The sequence below is a fragment of the Nicotiana tabacum genome, chromosome 20, assembly GCF_000715075.1.
Source record: "Nicotiana tabacum cultivar K326 chromosome 20, ASM71507v2, whole genome shotgun sequence".
Taxonomy (NCBI): Eukaryota; Viridiplantae; Streptophyta; class Magnoliopsida; order Solanales; family Solanaceae; genus Nicotiana; species Nicotiana tabacum.
The window spans coordinates 4,413,880-4,437,675 of record NC_134099.1 but is presented as its reverse complement, the minus strand read 5'-3'; the positions used below and the strand labels follow the sequence as shown (position 1 = coordinate 4,437,675).

The 23,796-nt window shown below is 35.6% G+C and overlaps 1 protein-coding gene across 1 annotated transcript; it reads left to right on the top strand.

Moving 5' to 3' along the window:
- Positions 1-12,847: 12,847 nt before the first annotated feature.
- LOC107827396 (ethylene-responsive transcription factor ERF118-like) lies at positions 12,848-14,016 on the top strand. Its single transcript, XM_016654533.2, has one exon. It carries the CDS (start codon positions 13,029-13,031, stop codon positions 13,671-13,673), a length of 645 nt encoding a protein of 214 aa, XP_016510019.1. The 5' UTR covers positions 12,848-13,028; the 3' UTR covers positions 13,674-14,016.
- The last annotated feature ends 9,780 nt before the right edge of the window (positions 14,017-23,796 follow it).

The following is a 23,796-nucleotide window of genomic DNA, read 5'->3' as shown; positions in this document are numbered from 1 at the left end:
GGATTCTAATTTTTCGATAAGTTTATTTTTGGAATAAACTTTTACCCTAAGTAAATCATTACTTTAACCAAATAAGAAAAGGGTTTGTAGGTGATGTTATATAAAGGGTGATGGAGAAAATTTGCCACATAATTTTTCCTTGAGAAGAAAACCTACTTTGTGAAAGTGAGAGTGTAATACAAAGCCAAAAGAGAAAATACAATTACAAGAAAAGTGTTTCTTGTTCTTCTAATTTGAGTTGAGATTTTTGAGAAAAATTTCAACACAATATTCTTCGTTCAATTTGTTCGCGGGTTTCATTGGTCAAAGAGATGATAGCAAGGATCAGTCTCGGTGTGGATACGCATAGAGTCTTCGCACTATCGAAGAATTTAAAACGAGACTTTCTTAACCAGATTACATCCGATCTATTGATATGTAAATAAATTTTAAACACGAAAAGATCTGTCTATAATTGTTATTGTCTTCCGCTACGTGTTACGAACACATATACGCAATCCTTCGCAAACAATTGCAATGGCCTTGTTTGTGTTTATACCAAGTATAAGTCTGAAATTTACTTATGCAATGTCACCACGTGGGAGATAAACTTTTCCATCCTCTCTCATAAATTTTTACTGGGAGGATCGTTATTCTTATTTATTTCTAGGATTTGATCCGCTCTTGGAACAACACAAATTGCTTTTATGTTTGTCATCACAAAGATCAATCAAAGATCATGATTCTAACTCTAGGAGCCATGTCATAGAGAGAAATAGAATTAATCCCGAAAACCCCTTTGTGCAATTATTTTTCCAGGGATTATACATTCTTACTTTATTGGACCACTCATTCATCCAATAATTCTAGTGACTGACTGCTTCGACTTCATAGAGGAGAAGTTTGGAATTCGCTTTGATGTTGAAGTTAACAATTTTTAATGAAATATCGCTCTAAATCTTATGATCCAATTAATTCGAAGAAGGTTACGGCCAGCTTTAAAGCAAAAATGAGTAAGACTGGTGATGAAGAGAATTACAGCAATTTGCAGAAACTTCTTATGAGACATGAAAGTAGAAACAAATAGAACACCTCCAAGTAGAAGGATGTGGTTACTATGTTGGACTTTTAAGCCATTGGGCTTTAAAGTAGAAGAAGTGTGAATTGGAAATGGAGAGAAATAAAATAAAGGGAAAATGAAAATTTGAAGAAGTGAACTTTTGTCTTGCACTTTGTCCCTCATTGGTGAGGGACAATCACATTTGTGTGCTTATATATAGATTCACTTCTTAAAGCTCTTAAAAGGAGTTGAAGAGAATGAACTCTCGCGCCGTCGTCGTCGCTTGGCTCGGCTTCGGATTTGGTTGATAAGATTATTTTTGGACAAAATTTATTTAATTATTTAATAATTAATTAAATGCCAAATCACTGCTGAAAATACGCCAGAACACTGCTGAAAGTTCAGAGCCGCGGTCGCGGCAGGCCGCGTATTTTCTGAAAAGGCACCTTTCCAGACACCTCTTCTGATATTTGCCTATAAATTCTGAGGCAAGGCTGCATCTTCAAGATATGAAAAACACTCTAGAACTTCTTTCTTTCTGAATATACTGCATCCTAATTCGCAGTCTCTCTCTCTCAAATTCGTAAGTGTGATTTTGCTCCGTTCTTTGAGTTCGTTGGTATCCTGCAGTTTGTATTGCCACTGTTGCAGGAAGGTTTATTCCGTTTTATCCTGGGAGGATTTAATCCATTACCTTGGCAACGTGTGAGGGGGTTAAAATTTCTTAAGGACGCACAAGAAAATTGTGGACTCAGAATATTTCTGATTCTTTACTATTTTATACATTTCTTTATTCTTCTAACAGTTTTCTGATTTTTATTTTAACACAGTAACGCTCACAAGCTTAAGGAATTTTATTACTAACGTTTCTGTGTTGATTATTAAACTGTTTTCTTTATACTTTGTTGGAGACTAAGGCCTTGTTGCTTTCTACTCCTATAATTGTTTCTATCCGGTTTAAAGTACATAAAAACTTTGTCGGAATAATAAACGTATGGGTTTGAAGTATATAAAAACTTCACCATTGTTACGTGTTGTATGGTTGGTTTGGTATTCAGTTTGAAGATATCAAAAACTTCACTGATTAACAAGTTCTGTATTATTTTCAACTTTACAATAATATGACGAATGAAAACCAAACTAATGGAAGTGTTGCGGGAACGGTTGCTACTGTTACAAGCCGTTCTACTCCTGCTCATGCTATGGCACCGGCGGAAAAACCCGGAAAGTTTTCTGGTATTGACTTCAAACGTTGGCAAATGAAGATGCTCTTCTATCTTACTACGTTGAGTTTGCAACGTTTCATCAAGGAGGATCCTCCGGTCATGGCTGAAAATACTCCGGATGATGAACGACTTGTTGTAACTGAAGCATGGAAACATTCTGATTTCTTGTGCAAAAACTACATATTGAGTTGTTTGGAAGATGGCTTGTACAATGTCTATAGTGTCATGGAAACTTCAAAAGCGTTATGGAATGCGCTTGAGAAGAAGTACAAGACTGAGGATGCCGGACTTAAGAAGTTCGTGGCTGCAAGGTTTTTGGATTTCAAGATGATTGACACTAGGTCAGTCATAACTCAAGTCCAAGAATTACAAGTCATTGTGCATGACCTCCTTGCTGAAGGTATGACCCGAATCAATAATTTTATTAATAAGATTTATCTTATTATTAGTTATGAATTTATTATTGAAGGTATGGTCATAAATGTGGCCTTTCAAGTCGCTGCTTTCATTGAAAAGTTACCTCCGTTGTAGAAGGATTTTAAGAACTATCTTAAACACAAGCGGAAGGAGATGACACTAGAAGACTTGATTGTTCGTTTAAGGATAGAAGAATACAACAAAAGTGCTGAAAAGAAGTCACGTGGAAACTCGACAATGATGGGGGCAAACGCTGTTGAGGAGGCGCCACAAAATAAGAAGAGGAAGAAGGCTTCTGGACCAAAGAATTAGCCAAGCAAGAAAAAGTTCAAGGGTAATTGCCACAACTGTGGAAGATCTGGGCATAAGGCCGTGGATTGTCGTGCGCCCAAGAATGATAAGAAGAAAAAGAATCAAGCTAACATGGTTGAAGATGAAATGGAGGACTTATGTGTCATATTGTCTGAATGCAATTTGGTAGGAAATCCAAAAGAATGGTGGATAGATTCTGGAGCCACCCGCCATGTTTGTGCTAACAAGGAGTTATTTTCTTCTTATGCCCCCGCAGGACCCAACGAGACAATCTTCATGGGAAATTAATCCACGGCCAAAATTGAAGGAGTTGGCAAGATTGCGTTGAAGATGACGTCGGGAAAAATAGTGACTCTAAATCAAGTCCTCCATGTTCCAGAAATCCGCAAGAATCTTGTGTCTACCTCACTTCTTGCCAATAATGGATTCAAATGTATTTTTGTTTCTAATAGTATTGTACTTAGTAAGAACGATGTATATGTAGGAAAAGGTTACCTAAATGAGGGCCTTTTTAAGCTAAATGTTATAGCAGTTCCTATCAATAAAGTGAATGTTTCTTCTTACTTACTTGAGTCAAACACTTTATGGCATTCGCGTTTAGGTCACGTAAACTTCAAAACATTGCGGAAGATGATAAATCTAGAAGTATTGCCAAAATTTGATTGCATTAATTCCAAATGTCAAATATGTGTGGAATCAAAGTATGCTAAGCATCCTTATAAGTCCGTTGAAAGGAATTCAAGTCCTTTAGACTTAATTCACACAGATATTTGCGACATGAAGTCAACATCATCTCGCGGTGGGAAAAAGTATTTTATTACTTTTATTGACGATAGCACCAGATACTGCTATGTTTATTTACTTAATAGTAAAGATGAGGCAATTGATGTTTTCAAGCAATACAAGAGTGAAGTTGAAACGCAACTAAACAAAAAGATTAAAATGATAAGAAGTGATAGGGGTGGCGAATATGAATCTCCTTTTGAAGAAATTTGTTTGGAAAATGGCATTATTCACCAAACAACTGCCCCTTACTCTCCACAATCTAATGGAATTGCAGAGAAGAAGAATCGAACATTGAAGGAGATGATGAATGCATTGCTAATAAGTTCTGGCTTACCACCGAACTTGTGGGGGGAAGCTATACTTACAGCTAACCGGATAATCAACCGTGTACCTCATAGTAAAACACAGTCCATTCCTTATGAAAAGTGGAAAGGAAGGAAGCCTAGCTTGAAATACTTCAAAGTGTGGGGGTGTTTAGCTAAGGTACAAGTTCCTAAACCTAAAAGGGTTAAGATAGGTCCAAAAACGGTTGATTGTGTGTTTATTGGATATGTAACCAATAATAAGGCATATCGTTTTCTGGTTCATAAATCAGAAAATCCTGAGATTCACATTAATACGATAATAGAATCAGATAATGCTGAGTTCTTTGAAACTATTTATCCGTATAAAAAGGAAAGTGAAGTGACCTGCCAAAAGTCAAAACGACCTCAGGAGGAAATAACAGATGGTATGCCTAATGAAGAAAATCCAAGAAGAAGTAAACGTCAAAGGATATCTACTTCATTCGGTCCAGATTTTCTGACTTTTCTATTAGAAAATGAGCCTCGTACTTTCAAGGAAGTAATGTCTTCCTCAGAAGCACAATATTGGAAAGAAGCTGTCAATAGTGAAATAGAATCCATATTGAGCAACCATACCTGGGAATTGGTTGATCTTCCTCCAGGTAACAAAACGTTGGGTTCTAAATGGATTTTCAAGAAGAAAATGAAGGACAATGGTACTATTGAAAAATACAAGGCAAGACTTGTTGTAAAAGGATTTAGACAACGAGAAGGTCTTGACTATTTTGACACATACTCGCCGGTAACAAGAATTACATCTATTCGGATGCTATTAGCATTAGCCGCCTTGTATGGTCTTCAAATCCATCAAATGGATGTAAAAACAGCATTCTTAAATGGTGATCTTGAGGAAGAAATTTACATGAACCAACCTGAAGGGTTTGTGGTTCCGGGAAAAGAAAAAAAGGTGTGTAGACTTGTCAAGTCCCATTATGGACTAAAACAAACACCCAAGCAATGGCATGCGAAATTTGACCAAACAATGTTGTCAAATGGTTTTAAGATTAATGAATGTGATAAATGTGTTTACATTAAGAACGTTCCAAATCATATAGTCATTGTTTGCTTATATGTTGATGATATGCTAATAATGAGCAAAGACATTGCCAACATTCAAGCTACTAAGCGTATGCTTGCTAGTAAGTTTGATATGAAAGACTTAGGAGTTGCCGATGTAATTCTAGGAATTAAAATCCAGAGGACTCCTCAAGGTCTAGCTTTGTCTCAATCACATTACGTGAAAATGGTACTTGAAAAATTCAAACACTTGGAATTTAGAAGTGCAAGGACTCCAATTGACTTAAACCATCATCTTATGAAGAATAAAGGCGAAAGTACGTCTCAATTGGAGTATGCTCGTGTGTTGGGAAGTCTAATGTACATCATGAACTGTACACGACCCGATATAGCTTGTGCAATAAGTAAACTTAGTCGATTCACAAGTAATCCGAACAAGCATCACTGGGTGGCTATGAAACGCGTTCTGGGATATTTGGAGTATACCCAAGACTATGCTTTGCGCTACAATAAATATCTTGAGGTTATTGAAGGATATAGTGATGCTAATTGGATAACCGGTTCATCAGAAACAAAGTCCACAAGTGGATATGTGTTTACTGTTGATGGAGGAGCAGTATCTTGGAAGTCTTCCAAACAGACATGCATCGCTCGCTCTACAATGGAATCAGAGTTTATAGCATTGGATAAAGCCAGTGAAGAAGCTGAATGGCTTCGGAATTTTTTAGAAGACATTCCGTTCTGGCCAAAACCTGTGGCTCCTATTTGCATACATTGCGATAGTGAGGCTGCAATAGGATGGACAGGGAGCGTTATGTATAACGGAAAGTCTCGTCATATACGACGAAGACATAATACCGTTAGACAACTACTTTCTAGTGGTATTATCACTATTGATTATGTAAGATCAAAGGATAATGTTGCGGATCCACTTACAAAAGGCTTAACTAGAGAGGAAGTTGAGAAATCATCTAAGGGAATGGGACTATGGCAGAGGACAAGTCAACATGGCGGTAACTCTACCTAGAATTTTGGTTGTTCCGAGATCTAGGTTCAAGGAGCTCAAACAAAGTTATGATTGACCGGTTCAACATTGTCAAAATAAAAAACTTTGGTCCATTCTTGTGATGAAGACAATGTTCAGTAACAAGGATAGAACTTTACACGTTCTTTAATGATTACCTAAGCTTGATGAGGTATTTATCAAATAGTGTCAATCTAAAGGATTACACGTTTAGGAATCACCTATGTAAGTGTGAAGTGGAAGCCGCTTCAATGAGAATTCTGTAAGGCCAATTCTCTACGCACTTATGAAACCAGGCGGTGTTCATGGCTAAAACGAACACAACAATGAGAACCAAAAGACGGTTAAGGGTTGGTTGTGTGACATATGGCTGTCTAGGTATACACTAAAGTTCGACGGTTCAAAGATATCAAATCTACCGATTGACCGAGTATATCCGACATATGTTCACTACGAAAAGTTCAAAGGGAAACCTACTTATCCAGATGCAATTAATCCTTACTTGCAAAATCACATAGCTTTCATCTATGATCTTTCTTGATACAGCCATTCCCATTCATGTGGGGGATTGTTAGACTTTAAGCCATTGGGCTTTAAAGTAGAAGAAGTGTGAATTGGAAATGGAGGGAAATAAAATGGAAGGAAAATGAAAATTTGAAGAAGTGAACTTTTGTCTTGCACTTTGTCCCTCATTGGTGAGGGACAATCACATTTGTGCGCTTATATATAGATTCACTTCTTAAAGCTCTTAAAAGGAGTTGAAGAGAATAAACCCTCGCGCCGTCGTCGTCGCTCGCTCGGCTCGGCTTCGGCTTCGGCTTCGGCTTCGGCTTTGGATTTGGATTTGGATTTGGCAAATGATTTGGCAAATGATCGATCGATAAGATTATTTTTGGACAAAATTTATTTAATTATTTAATAATTAATTAAATGCCAAAGCACTGCTGAAAATACGCCAGAACACTGCTGAAAGTTCAGAGGGCCTCGCTGGCCGCGGTTCTGCCGCGACCGCGGTAGAATCGCGGCAGTCAGATTCAGAGAGGCTCTCTGGCCGCGGTTCGGCCGCGATCACGGTGTATTTTCTGAAAAGGCACGTTTCCAGACACCTATTCTGATATTTGCTTTGGCTTTGGCTTTGGCTTTGGATTTGGCTTTGGCTTTGACTTTGGATTTGGATTTGGATTTGGATCTGGATTTGGATTTGGATTTGGATTTGTCAAATGATCGATCGATAAGATTATTTTTGGACAAAATTTATTTAATTATTTAATAATTATTAAATGCCAAATCACTGCTGAAAATATGCCAGAACACTGCTGAAAGTTCAGAGGGCCTCGCTGGCCGCGGTTCTGTCGTGACCGCGGTAGAATCGCGGCAGTCAGATTCAGAGAGGCTCTCTGGCCGCGGTTCGGCCGCGATCGCGGCGTATTTTCTGAAAAGACACCTTTCCAGACACCTCTTCTGATATTTGCCTATAAATTCTGAGGCAAGGCTGCATCTTCAAGATATGAAAAACACTCTAGAACTTCTTTCTTTCTGAATATACTGCATCCTAATTCGCAGTCTCTCTCTCTCAAATTCGTAAGTGTGATTTTGCTCCGTTCTTTGAGTTCGTTGGTATCCTGCAGTTTGTATTGCCACTGTTGCAGGAAGGTTTATTCCATTTTATCCTAGAAGATTTAATCCATTACCTTGGCAACGTGTGAGGAGGTTAAAATTCCTTAAGGACGCACAAGAAAATTGTGGACTCGGAATATTTCTGATTCTTTACTATTTTATACATTTCTTTATTCTTCTAACAGTTTTCTGATTTTTGTTTTAACACAGTAACGCTCACATACCAGACCTTAAAATGAAGGAGGATTGGGGATCTGAGACTGTAAAATGGATTGAGGTTGTAATTAGGAATTAAATATGTGTGGGATATAGCAAATAAAGTAGATAACTTGTGGATAAAATGGGTTGATCGCGTGTGCCTGAAGGGGAGGGACTAGTGGGAATATATACAGCCCCAGGACTGCTGTTGGTGCTGGAAAAAAATCTGCACAATGAGAGATAAATTGGGGCCTGGGTATATCAAAAATGGATGGCTAACTTGCAATGTTGCCATTGGTGGGGGTATAGATGGCTTAAAGGGAGTGTACCAAGATGGTCTGAGAGTAGATGGGTGTGGAACAATATGAATGTACCCAAACATAGCATCATATGTTGGTTGGCTATGCACATGAAACTACAGATTTATATAATACAGGGGCTTAAGGCAGGTGACATGACACTCTATATGATTAGGAAAACCATTTATCTTTTATCACATTTTTTTGCTATTTACTCTAATTTTCAAGTTTAACTAATTCCAGAAAATAAAAAAGTAATTGCTCATTGTCTATAAGTTTCATTTTCTCTACTAATGAAGAAAAGTGACTGTTCATTTTTTAATCTTCTTTTGACAAAATGAACGAAGGTGTATGTTCATTGGCTATAAAGTCTTCTAGCCACCTTCTCATTTATGTCTGGAAGATTAATTAAAATCGAAAACTCACTACATACTGTGGCATAGCTAAGTACACTCTCTTTCTCATGGCACTCACGCTTCATCCCTCTTTCTTCATTTTACTTTTTTTCTCTTTTCATCAATATAAATTGTAGAGGATTTGGTGCGAGCAAAATGTGTTTTTCATTGGAAATATTCACTGTAAAGTCTGTAATACAAAATTTTCATTCTTCAAATATGCTAAAGCTTCCACTGTGTACATAAGGGGAATTCAATAGATACCAGAACAATGACATAAAATGTAGGCATAAAATGTTTTGTGACTATAACTAGGGGTACGGTGTACATGGACCGGGTTAGTTTGATTTTTATCAAAACCAAACTAAATCAATTATATCGGTTTGGAGTGGTTCGGTTTTGTCGGATTTTTTCTTACATGGATATTATTTCACTCTTACTTTGTTATATTTTTTATAAGTAAATATATAGTTAGTAAAAATTAAAAGAATTGACAAACATATCATCTATTAACATATTTTTACGGGAGAATTTTCTTAATAATATATGATAGTTATTTTTTTAGTCGCCTGGCAATAATTTTTTGTTATGTACAACGTTTTAATAAAACATAGTATTATACTGCGTTTTACATTAAAAAAATGAATTATTAATTAAAATGCAATATTATACAACGTTTTCCTTTAACGGCTAACTTTTCGATAAACTAAAACACAGTATAATACTGCATTTTAGTTAGAAATGTAAATTTTTTTAACTGTATAAAGAAATTTTGAGTCCAAAATACCATTATTTAGGTTTCAGACTCAATGTGATGCTTTTTCTCTTACCCGGCACAACATATGGTATGTTATGCACTTCAATTGTTGAGCATTCAGGAAGAGGTCAACTTAAACGAATGTTAGATGTGCTTCTCAAAGACCAATTCTCATACTTCATTATAAAAAATCTTTGTAGAACTTATCATTCTGGTAGTAATGCCAATAACATTAGTTCATGTCACAATTTTTATTGAAATATATTTTTTTTGTATTTGTTTGGTATCTCGGGTCTATTATACAGGGTGACGGGGAGATTGACGAAGATATCACACATCACATCGGAGCGGAATGAATGAAGTGGAGGCTCGCTTCTGGTGTCCTATGTGATAGGACTGTGCCGTTAAGACTTAAGGGTAAGTTTTATCGAGTGGTGGTTCGACCTGCTATGCTGTATGGGGCTGAGTGTTGGCCAGTCAAGAACTCCCACGTGCAGAAGATGAAAGTAGCAGAGATGAGGATATTGATATGGATGTGTGGGTGTACTAGGCGATATAGGTTTAAGAATGAAGCTATCCGGGACAGAGTGGGAGTAGCCTCCGTGGAGGACAACATGCGAGAGTTGCGACTGAGATGGTTCGGACATGTTAGGAGAAGAAGCATTAATTCCCCTGTCCGGAGGTGTGAGAGGTTGGCCATGGAGAGTTTGAGAAGGGGTCCAGGTAGGCCTAAGAAGTACTGGGGAGAAGTGATTAGGCAGGACATGGCGCTGCTTCAGCTCACTGAGGACATGACCCTTGATAGGAGGGTGTGGAGGTCGAGGATTAAGGTAGAAGGTTAGTAGGTAGTTTATAGTGTTTACCGATAGGCTTAGTAGCGTGCATGTCCCTTCATATTCTTAGATTTTTGTTACGATATGTGATTTTGTTCGCCTCAGGTATTGTATTCCCTTGCTATTATTTGATACTACTTATCCTTTATCTCCCCTTTTTCTCTTCCATCCTTTTCCTTCCTTGCTTCCCTCTTCCTCTTCTTGCCCTTCTTGTCGAGGGTCTATTGGAAACATCCTCTCTACCTGCATTAGGTAGGGGTAAGGTCTGCGTACAAATTACCCTCCCCAGACCCCACATATTGGGATCAAACTGGGTTTGTTGTTATTGTTGTTGTTTGTTTGGTATGCTTCATGTCTACTCACCCGTATGAATATGAGAGCATTGATCCAAGATTTAAAAGAAAATCTCTATTACATTTCCTAACTTATCGTAAAATTTGACGACTAAAGTGATTGAACTAGAAGTATTTTATTAATTTATATCAGTCCTCTAATTATGGTATTCATGATAAGCAATTCTCTGGTGATTTTCTGATTTAAATACTTATAATATCATAGTTATAAGTGTTGTTTTTCTTTTCTATTATTATTGTTGTTGTTGTTTCACTTGATTTAAACAAAATGATTTCCTTTTCTCTTTTGATAATAGGATTAAAATAACCTTAGTAACCTTTGAAGCGAGATATTTGAGATTATACCATATATCATAGTGCATCAAGAAGGCCACAGTTCATCTTACCTAAAACCTTGGTTAAATAATAGTAAATATATAACATGGCTCAGTGAAACCAAATAATATCAAAATAGGATCTGACATATATTCCTTGATAGGAGCAGCATTCAATCCAAAAGAAAAATAATTTTTCTTTTCCTTTTGATCGATTTCTTTGGATCAACTTACTGGATAGTTCGTTTTTTTTCTTTCTTTATACTTTCTGTTAGTAGAGGAAAATAGTTTTGTCTCCAAGAAAATAAATATTTTATCTCTTCTATCTAAATTTGTGTTATTAAAATTTTCTTTTCTAAATTCACTAACTTGCCGCGCGAAGCGCGGATAAATGTACTAGTTACAGATGAAGGAGAGGCTGAGCAGGATGGGGATATGCCAAGATACTACATGCCTCTTATGTGGGAGCTTAACTGAGTCTGTAGAGCTCTTAATATTTGACTGTCAATTCTCTAAGATATGCCTAACTGAAGTTCTCCAATGGTCGAAAATTCATGTGAGAAACACAAATATGCAAGGCATGTGGAGAAGAATCACGAAAAATGTGAAGGGAAGAGTTAATAGATCCTTTATGATGATTGTACTAGTTGCACTTGTCTATGGAATTTGGACGGCTAGGAATGAAGCGCTGTGGCAACAAAGGGGTCCCCAGCTTAAACAAGATTGTAAATATAGAGCATTTGAAAGTGTAAATAGAGGACAACATTACAAGGCTAGAGAATGGATAGAAGAATACAGATAGCAAGAATAGGCACCTAGGAGAAGATTAGTTGTAGGGGCTGATGTTTCTCTGTTTATGTTTTGTTTTGAAGTTCCACTATAAGTTGGTTTCGTGGTAATCAATAAATTTTTTATTTTCATCGAAACGGCCTAATGGACAATATTTACTGCTTTGTCATGACCGTTCCTCATTTTTTTATATTTTAGGGTCATAAAACAGAAATTCTAGATGATTTCGATTTTTCTTATGCTAGTGTCCATGTCATCTTCATGAGTTTGGGCGAAGGATTCCAAATCGCCTAAAATTTTGTGGGCGTATCAAAAATCACCTAATGAACAATAGTCATTTTTTACCATGATTTTTCTTTTTTGGGGTATTTTAGGACCAAAACATAGAAATTTAGATGATTTATAATTTTTCGTGTGCTAACATCTATGTCATCTTCATGAATTCGGGCGACGAGCTCTAAATCACTTAAAATTTTGTAGGTCCCTAAAAAACGATGTAATGAATTTCTTCACCATGTTCGTTCTTCATTTTTGGCATTTTAGAACCATAAAACAGGAATTCAAGACGATTTCCAATTTTCATGTGCTAATGTCCACACCATTTTCATGAATTTGGGAGACAAACTTCATATCGCCTAAAATTTTGTGGCCCGTCAGAAAAGGCCTAATGAACAATAGTCATTCTTTGCCATGATTGTTCCTCGTTTTTTGGCGTTTTATGGCCACAAAACAGGAATTCAAAATGATTTTCAATTTTTGTGTGCTAATATCTATGTCATCTTGATGAATTCATGCGACGGACTCCGAATCGCCTAAAATTTGGTGGGACCCTCAGAAACGATTTTATGAACAATAGTTACTTCTTTTCGTGTTTCTAGTTTTTTGCCATTTTAGGACCGTAAAACAGGAATTCACGACGATTTTGATTTTTTCATGTGCTAATATCCACACGATTTTAATGAATTTGGACGATGGGCTCCTAATTGCCTTTACTATGCCCCTATCGCCTTAAAATCCTGGATCCACCCCTAATTTTGAGTAAGAAATTTTGAGTTGGAGTTCTAAAATAAGAAGCGCTCCCTCTTTAATTGGGATTTACAAGTCTAAATCCTGATTAATTAGGGCATCCATGCAAATTTCAAGCAACTAAAAAAAACATTTTTCTTTTCCTTATTTCGTGGGCTTAATGTCATTTACAAAAACGATGGTTCCTCAAAGGAATCAATCACTAAACCTCAACACCACCTATGTGTGTCTTCTCCTCTTTGTTTTTACCGAAGGGTTTTTTCTTTTTTTTACCTTTTGACCATGAAATCGCAACCCAAAATTGCAGAAGAAAATAATGGAAAACAACGACGAGAAGATGAACCAATCAAAATTCAGAGAAAAATAATAATAAAAATCTCAGACCCAGATGCTACAGAATCATCATCTTCAGAAGAAGAGGAACAAGGAAAGAGACAATCAAGAAAACAGCAGCCAAAGCTCACTGTTCATGAAATTTTTCAAGATAAGGTAAAAACTACAACTTTTTCTAGCAAATTGCCATCTGGGGTTCGAAAGAGAAAATGGGGAAAGTATTGCGCTGAGATTAGAGACCCATTTAACAAGAAAAGAATTTGGTTGGGTACTTTTAATACTGCTGAAGAGGCTTCTCAAGTTCATCAGTCTAAGAAACTTGAGTTTGAGGGAAAATTAAAAATGGCCAAAATTGCAAAAACAAAGAAGGCTATTTCTGAAAAATCTGAACTTGAGAGTCAGACCTCAGATTCATCAAATGGGGTTGAAGAATTGTTGATGGGGCAGTGGATACAAATTTCAGATGATAAAGAAGTTTATTTTTCATTGAAATTGGGGGTTCCAATTGTTGATAATTATGGATTTTTATTAGGTGAATTTAGTGAATTGGATGATCTTAGTATTTCTGTCTGTGATGTAGAAAATGATCTCTGAGATAACTTTTTTCACAAAAATAGCCATCTTGTTATTGTAAGCCAATGATTTACTTCTCAATGAATAAGTGATATTCCATATGAGAGTGGGGGAAAAAGAGTGAAATTGCTACTCTTATGGAGTCCTCTTGTTGATGATTGAAATTGTAATTGCAGCAATACAAATTTGTTCCTACAATGGAAATTTGAGTTCTTGTTCTCCATTTCTGGATTATGTGATATATTACAATGGAAATTTGCTTGCATCCATGTTGATGATTAAGTTTAATGACTTGATCAATCACTTGTCCTTGGTCGACATAACATTTATTTGAATGAGTCAGGGCTCCCGAGGCACATATGGCAGGCCTTTCATTTGCTCCCTCCCTGACAAGAGTTGGCGTAAAAGGGACTTATAGAATTTCTCTTATGGCATCTTCAAACCCTTTGAACCTTTTTCTAACGGGAAAGGGTCATATATGCCTGTGAACTGTGTGAATTAGAACAGTCCGTCGTTAATAGTTTGGCACAGATATGTTCAATCCGTCTAATACTTGCTCATTTATGCCCTTAGTTTAACGGAACCACTATTTTATCTTTCTTAAATAATTAATAACCTGATCCAACCAAAATATGCTGACCCGATCCGTTAGGACGCAACCTACCCTTATTTTAAAGATATTTTTTGATATATTATTTTTTTTTTATTGAGAAATTGTGTGATAATCACATTTATTTATTTGAGTAATTTGATAATTGATTTTTTTTTTGTTATACATCATTTCGGGAAGTAATCATACTAAAAGTATAATTGATATTTATTTATTATTTTAATAATATAATATTCGAATTAGTTTGTGCTTTCTTCACCATCTAATTTTATTTTCTCACAATCTATTTGTATTTTTCACTAAGACAAATACAAATAACTCCATGTCACTATAACTTAACCTGATGGATCCGTTTTTTTTAGTTTAGATAAGTGTTTATTATATGATTGATTATTAGTTTATTGGATTATTTTGTGCATTACAAATTTGCTATGAAATAATTAATAAATTATTTTAAAAAGTGGTGCTTCTTTTCCGTTTTTATTAATTAATTATTTCATAATATATTATTTCATTTCAAGCACCACTAAGAAAAATAAAAATAGATGGTAAAATGATTGAAGAAAGCACAAACTAATTCGAATATTATATTATTAAAATAAAAAAATATTTATTATTTCTTTTAGTAGGATTTTCGGGTAATAAAAAAAACGATTATCAAATTATTCATATAATAAATATGATTATCACACAATTTCTCAATCAAACAAAAATAATATATCAAAAAATATCTTTGAAATAAAGGTGGATCGGGTCCTAACGGATCAGGTTAGCAGATATTGGTTGAGTCCGGTTACTAATTATTTAAGAAAGACAAAATAGTAGTTCCGTTAAACTAAGGACATGCATGAGCAAGTATTGGGCATATCTGTACTAAACTATTAACGACGGACATATCTATCCTAATTCGCATAGTTCACTTGCATATATATGACCCTTTTCTTCTTCTTTTTTTAATATCAAAATGGTGCAAATTAACTCCAACTCATTATACTATTTTTACACCAAAAAAGAATATCTCTGTATATTCTTCTCTCTTCTATATATTTCATATAATTTATATTCCTTTCTTATATAATCATTCAATATAAAATTATTTTATACCATAAGTTTTTAAATAATGTAAGCAAATATTATACATTATACATATTAATGGTTAATTCAAATAAAAGTGAAATTATTGATAAGATATAATTAAATAAGTATTACATGTTGGTTCTGTTTAATTTCTACATAAATATTCAACTTTCAGGAATAATGGATAAAAGAGGTCAACAATTTTAATAGTCACAACCACAACAATCCTCTAGCTTATACACTGAATAATTTAATGATATTGGTGGATCTAGAAGCGACCTACCAGTGTATTAAATTATTGTTGTAATTTTTTCATCACATTATGTTATTTAATGTATTTTCAATTTTAATCTATGCCAGTCGCTACTATATTAAATATTTATTTTTATGTTATTTAATGAATATTGTGTTATTTATTAACAATATATTATATTTTATATTTGCACTTTTTATTTTTGTAAAGGTTATATTTTTTTTATACAATTATAACTTATAATAAAATTAACTTACAATTTTATATAAAAATAATATATACGAAAATTAATTATAAAAATTATACACCAAAATTAAGATGTAAAATTAATATTATAAAGATATCATATAAAAAGTATAAGTAATTATAATTTTATAATATAATAAATTTAAAGTGTTATATAATAACAACAACAACCAATAATAAAATATTGATGGATAGTAATGTTGATAATAGTGTTACACCAAATCTTACACCAAATCTTACACCAAAATAGCATTTGGCATAAAAATTGGCGCAGGGTTGGAGGAGGTATTAGAAATAGTAAAATATAAATTGACCAGTCGGTCAAAACTAATCATATTCGTTAGCTAAAAAGTATTAAAAAATATGTATGTTATATGTATATAATACATATAATATACATATATATTTTGTTGGCTAATATTATGTGATAGACCCAAAAGTTTAGGTCATCACTTGTTATAGAATCCGAATTCGGGTTCCGAGATCTTGAAAACCTCATTTTTTTCTTTTTGATTTGCGTGTGCAGTCTGAGCACGTTTCCGGAAAGCCCTTATGTGAAATTTAAGAAAAATATTGAAATCTACCTTTAAAAATGAGTTAAGTTAACTTCGGTTAATATTTTGGGTAAACGGACCTAGACCCGTGATTTGATGGTCCCGAAGGGTCCATAGAAAAATACGGGACTTGGGAGTATGCCTGGAATTGAATTCCGAGGTCCCTAACCCGAGAAATGAATTTTTGAAGAAATTATTTAACTGGAAATATGATAGTTTTTAGAAATTTAACAATGCTTGATTTTGATAGTATTGAGCTCATATCTTGGTTTCGGAGCCCGGTACAGGTTTGATATGGTATATAACATATATTTGTGAAATTTGGTAAGAAGCGGAGTTTATATGACGTGATTCAGACCCTCGGTTGTGAAAATATAAACTTTAAGAGTTCTTGAAATTGTCATTGATTTTGATGCTAAATTCGTAGTTTTAGGTGTTATTTTGGCAATTTGATCGCGCGAGCAACTCCGTATGATGTTTTTAGACTTTTATTCATGTTTGGTTTGGAACCTCGAGGGCTCGAGTGTGTTTTGGATAGACCACGGGGTGTTTTGGACTTAGAGATTTCTGCTATTTTGTTGTTGCAGGTGCACATATGTATCCTTCTTCGCGTTCGCGAAGGAACTCTCGCGAACGCGAAGAGTAAAATTGTCTGAGGGAAAATTCCTTCTACGCGAACGCGAGGCACAGGTCGCGAAAGCGGAGCGTTGGGGGCGTTACCCTTCGCGAACGCGACCTGGCTATTACGAACGCGAAAGCCATTTGGCAAGGGCCTGGGGAGGGTATTGATACACTACGCAAACGCGGCCAGCGGCTTGCGAACGTGAAGGTTAGGGGGAAATACCTTCGCGAACGCGTAGTGTGTCTTGCGAACGCGAATAAGACCTGTCCAGTGATTTTAAAACAAAACCTAGGTTGGGATTAGATCAAAATTTCATATCTTCTTCCATAGAATTCGATCTTGGGCGATTTTTGAAGTAGGGATTCAACACCAAATCATAGGTTTGTGTTCTTAAACTCACCTCTTTCATTTTCTATCAATACACATTAGAGTTTTTGGCCTAAATCGTTTTCTTTAAGGGTAGAAATTAGGGATTTTGGGGAAAATGAGGATTTTGCAAATTTGAGAATTTAGACATCGATTTGGGGTCGGATTCCGAAACTAATTACATCTCTGAACTTGGAGGTGAATGGGTAATCGGGTTTTGGTCCGAACTTCGAGTTTTGACCAAGCGGGACCAGAGTCGAATTTTGACTTTTTGTGAAGAATGTTGGGAAATCTACAGTTTTTCATTTGAATTGGTTTCTTTGGCTTCAATTAATGTTAATAAGTAAATTATGAATAGATTCGGGCGAATTGGAAGTGGAAACTAAGGAGAAAGCGATATTTGAGGCTTGAGTTTGGCCGTGAAATCGAGATAAGTATTTGATCTAACCTTAGCTTAAGGGAATAAGTATTGTTGTCTTATTTGCTACATGTTAATGCTTAGTACGGCGTATATGCGTGGTGACGAGTATCTATACGTTGGTGTCGAGTATTTGAGGCTTGAGTTTTGAGGCTTGAGTTTTGTGAAGTTAACTGTTGAAACGAGATTGGTTATAGTTGATTCCCTTGCCGGGATGTTATTGTTTCTATTGTTGATTCCCTTGCCGGGATGTTATTGTTTCTACTATTTGGGTGAGGAAAGAGTGATAAAGCACGAATGGTGATACCGTGCACATTCATACTTATGCATATGGTGAGGAAGAGTGATAAAGTGCAAAGGGTGATGTCGTCCACATTTATATTTATATTAATGCATACAGTGAGGAAGAGAGATAAATCACGGAGGGTGATGCCGTGCACATTTCTATTATTCATATGGTGAGGAAGAGTGATAAAGCACGAAGAGTGATGCAATGCACATGTCTATTATTGATTGCATAGTGAGGATTGAGAGTAAAAGCACGAAGGGTGATGTCGTGCATTTTGTGTTTGCTGTTATTATTTGTTGTTATCTGTTCAAGTGCATTAATTGTTTAATTTCTGTTACTACTGTGATTCCTGATTCTGATACCCCCATAACATGTTGCCCCTTCCTGTTAATTTCTGTTTAGCTTCTATTATTGTTATTTTGTTAGTATATTGTTTAACTGCATACGTTTATGTTGGTTGTCGTGTCTTAGCCTCGTCACTATTTCGTCGAGGTTAGGCTCGGCACTTACAAGTACATGGGGTCGGTTGTACTCATACTGCACTCTGCACTTTCTGTGCAGATCCCGGTACTGGACCATACAGACCGTAGTTCGAGGTTGCTGCCTTCAATCCATTGGAGACCCAAGGTAGTCCTGCAGGCGTCCGCAGGCCTTGGCGTCCCCTTCTATCCCATTTCTTTTCTGTTTTATCTACTTTCGAGACAGATGTATATTTCTTTGTTCAGACCATTATTGTAGTATTCATAGACTGTTCGTGAGTTGTGACACCAATTATGGGTGGAGTTTTATTACAGTTTCGGTATTAGTGTTACGATAATCTGTTAAATTCTGTTCTTCCGCATTTATTCCGCTGATTTACTTTTGTTAACTTGTAAATTGTTAAAAGATAAAAGAAAAAGGTGAAATATTGTGTAACGTTGGCTTGCCTAGCGAGTACAATGTTAGGCGTCATCACGGTCCCGACGGTGAGAAATTCAGATCGTAACATATTATTTATGAAAACGGCTAAATATATATATATATATATTTCTCTATTTAATTTTTGGTTGAGAATAATTGAGAGATATTAATATAAAAGTTTAAAATAAAATATATTACTTACTACAATAGATAAATGATGACCGGGTGGTATAATTTTTTTTATATTACGATATATATAACTTTAAACTATTAAGATTTAGTACTCGAGAAAACAGATGTTATTCATTGAGAAGTAAATCTTAATGAATGTTATTTTCTTTTCTTTTCCCATCCTTCTACCGTTAGTACTAAAAATTATTAGACATATTTGATTTGTGATAATCTCATGCGTCACAAAAATATTATTAAAATAAAGAATCAATCGTACAAGATAATAAATAACTTTTCGGAAACGTTTTACATGACTTCCCACCTCTTATTCCCCCAAAAGGTATTTCTTTTTGTCCCATATTTGCCCCTATATCTTTTTTTATTTTCTTACTTTTTCTTTATTCTTTTTTTATTTAAGAAGAAAGCAACAGCTATGGTCTTACTAGTTTACTGGTTCCATAACCATTTGGATAAGTAATTATACATTAAAAAATCAAAAATCAAAAATAATCAAAACGATCAACATTATATCTGGGCTAGTTTTGATAAAATCATTATGTACATGGGTTTCTCGCTTCTATATAAGTATATCTTTTTTGTCTTGGTGATTAGGCGGAACATGACACAACTTAAGCTAACCGAGAATAGGAGGGTGTGACGGTTGAGGATTAGGGTAAAAGGTTAGTGGGTAGTCGTGTGTTTCCCTTTGTCTTCAGTAGTTCATTTTTTGTTAGTACTTGTCACTAGTACTTTCTTAGTTTGCTATCAGTGCTCATTTCATATTCTCTATTGCTATCAGACCTCGGGTTTAGTTTCCTAAATAGATTGTCTTGCTATTACTTGCTAATGGTACTTTGCAAATGATGTTGTTGAACTTTGGAAGGAACTGGAAGATCGCTATGAACAAACTAATGGAGCTAGGCTGTATCAAACTCAAAAGAAAATCAACGATCTTTCCCAAAGTACTCTTGATATCACCACTTATTATACTAAGTTGAAGAAGCTCTGGCAAGAGCTTACTACTTTGCACAAAAGGACTCAACTAGTTGCACTTGTAATTGTGGTGCAAAAGAGAGTATATACAAAGCTGAGCAAGATAGGAGGCTGATATAGTTCCTTATGGAGCTGAATGAGGTATATACAGTAGTCTGAGGCAGCATACTTATGATGAATCAATTGCCAAGCTTGGCACAAGTATTTTCATTTCTAGTTCAGGATGAAAAACAAAGAGAGATTAGGCCAGTTAGCCATTTATCTGTTGAGTCAACCTCATTGAATGTGAGTGCATCAGGATAGGGGTCTTTTAAGACAAACTTCCCAATAAACAACAATTACAGTGGAATTCCTAAAACCAGGCTCATATGTGAACACTGCAGAAAGCCAGGACATAGTAAGGACAAGTGTTACAAGTTACATGGTTATGCACAAAACAATCAGAATTTTACTCAGAACTTCACTCCAAGGCACTTCTCGAATAGTCAGAACTATAGCTAAAATTCTAGATACAATAAAGGCAAGAGAGTAGTTGCAAGTCTTTATTCTTCATAGTCAGATAATTAGTTGGAACAGTTAGACAGTTAGTTAGTATTAGTTTGTTAACAGTGCCAGCTGTACAAAGTGTGAGCACGTGATTTTTGCTTCACGGAAATTACTCTAAAAGAAATCAAAAAATAAAGCAAGTTGCCTTCGGGTACAATTTTGAGAATTTGCGTGACATTTTGGGTAATTATTTTATCCGTAAACGTTTACCTTATTGTAGTTAATTAAAAAATACAAAAATATATGTTGCACGCATATTTATGATTTAATTGTGCATTTAGGAATTATTTAAACCATAATTTGGTTTTAAAAAGAAAATCACAAAAAATATGCATTTTTCATTCTATTTGTTGTCATTGTGTGATTTTATTTTAATTAAATATTTTAATTTGTGTGTTAATTGTTGTTAAGTGTTAATTAATATTTGTGTAGTTTAATTTTGGTTTTACAATTTAATTAGGAATTTTGTTTAAATTAGAAATTAAAATAAGAAAAAAAAGAAAAGGTTGAAAAAATAAAGGAAACTGGATTGGGCTGGAATTTTAAGACCAAAAATCAAGCCCAATTCATTTTTAATAACCCAGTCCGGTCCCCTGATCTCCATGACCTCACCAAACGACGTCGTTATGGCCTATCAGATATGGACCGTTGATCAAACAGATCTAACGGTCCAGTTCACCTCCCGTCTAAGTTGGAACGACGCCGTTTAGGCATGTTTAATCAGAGCCGTTTATTTCACTTCATCCAACGACCAGGATCAAACCACCCCTTACCTATATAAGACTCGTCTCTCACCCCATGCCCCCAAACCAACCCCCCTTCATCTCCTGTTCATCATCGTCTCTCAAAGACGAACCCTTCAAACCCTAGCCGCCTTAGGACTCCCTCGCCTGAAACCCGGCGGCAACAACGCCGTCGGCCACCATCTTAACACCATAAGACCATCTGACCACCCTCTTTCCGAATCTGGTAACCGTTTGGCTCGAATCATCTCCTATCTTCTCGAATATTCATTTGAAGATTCGAGCCAAACGAAAACCTATCCCAATCCACCCCAAATTCATACCCCAACACCTCCTGACCTCCCTCACACCCTAAACGCCATTGGTTCCGGTCGAATCTGGCTAAAACCCTTCGAGCCCTAATCTGAGCCCCAAGAACCCTAGAAATCCAAAAACCAGGAATTCGTCCAAATTAGCAGAGGGTTTGTGGTCTAATAAACCTTAGTCGAAGTATTCTTAGTTGAGAACACTCGATTAAGGTCCATTCGACCTAAAAATGGTCGAGTCCGAGTTCGAGCCTGGGTCAGTTTGATTTCGAGTCCCTGAGGTAACTTTTCCCTTTCTTTTGTTCTTCTATGATTTTTATCTATTTTCATGTTTAGTTTAGTTTATTTTTCTGTCAAGTCTGTTGATCTCCAGACCTTTTATTTGGTCGAAACTTTCTTCTGTTCGTTTGAATGTTCTTTAAACTATACAATCAATACGAACAAGTTCGTCAATTAGTTAGTTTCGTATAAAGTCCCGGTTTTGTCCAAAGCCGCTGGAATCACCTGTTAGCTTCTGTGTTTATTGATTGTTTGTTATTTGTTATAGCTTGTATAGTCGGTTAAATAAGTGTCGTCGATTAATTTGTTTAAAAATTAGAGAAAACATGATAGTAGTTCATTGATGTTCTCCATGTATGTTTACCAGTTCTACATCTACTATGCTAAACTTGTAATGAACCTGTTGATATGTTCAGTTTTGTCTTTGAACTAGACTGCTCGTTCATTCAGTAATCCCATGTTCTTCATAGTTTGCCATAGAAGCCTGATTGTTACTGCTTCATCGTTTGCTCCCTGTTGATTGTTTGATTTGAGTTGATCAGGATTGGTTCCCAATTTGATCAACTTATTTCATCTGATTGACACCCCTTTGTGATCTGATTTTAAGTTGAACTTAGGCTAAGAATTGGATATAGCTGTAGAAATCTAATAGATCAACCAGAAATCAGTGTTAAGTTTAAGCTTATATAGTTGGTAATTTCAAACAAGTAAGGCTTAGGGTAATACAGTAATATGCGAGGGTTAAGGGGTAATTTTGGGGAGTTTAATAGGATTTTAACAGGTTGTAAGCTTAAGTTTGCCTAGTGGTCATTTGTTAACCTTAGTTTAATTGTCAATGGGGTGCATAACATGAGAGCATGAGTTTATTTGAATACTATAACCCCTCCCATAACTCTTGATTAAAACAAATAGAGACAATGCATGCTAGCATGGGGAACCATATAGTTTACATCAAGAAAAGACACTTAGGAGTGGGGAAGTAGAGGGTATGGGCAGAATTAGTCTGATAATCTCAAGGCAGGGATGAGCAGGCCTGTTTTGGGCTATAAATAGAGTCATTTTTGACTAAGAGAGGGATGGTCTTTCAACCTTAGAAGGTCAGTTTATTTTCAGAGCATATAGGCTGGATTTTTCACACAAAAAGTCCAGAGAATAGAGTTGAATAGGCTGGCTTTTTACCCTAAGAAGCTAAGTAATCAGAAAGTCATTTCTAGGCTGAAATTTTAAGACACTTCAGAGAGATATAGAGTGAGATTTGGCTGGAATTTGAACATAATTTCCAGAGATATTGAGGGTTTGAGGCTGAGCTTTACACCAAGAGCCTCGGGTTGTTTCTCTTTGAGGGTTCAAAAATCAGAAGCTACTACTTTCTTGCATCTGGTTCCTTCTCTGCTTTGCCTGTGCTTGTTTTTGGTATTGCTGGGTTGCAAACTGGATTTCCTGCTTGGTTGTTGAATCTGCTACTGTTTGCTATTGGGTGTTGTTGTTTGTTGTTGAATTTGTTGTTGCTGTTTGCACTACTGATCTTCCTCTCCTTCTTTTGCTTTCCTATACTAGGTACACAACTGATACACTGGTCAATGTAGGCTGAAATTTGAAGCATGAATACAAAAATAAAGAGTTGAAGTTATTTTGAATTCACTTTAGAAATATACTGAACATTAGTTGTATGTATGATAGTTCACTTTCTCTACTAGAAACATGTAGTTAGTTGTGATGTAACTGAACATTTATACATGTCATTTAGTTGGTGAACTCTATGTTTTGCTTAT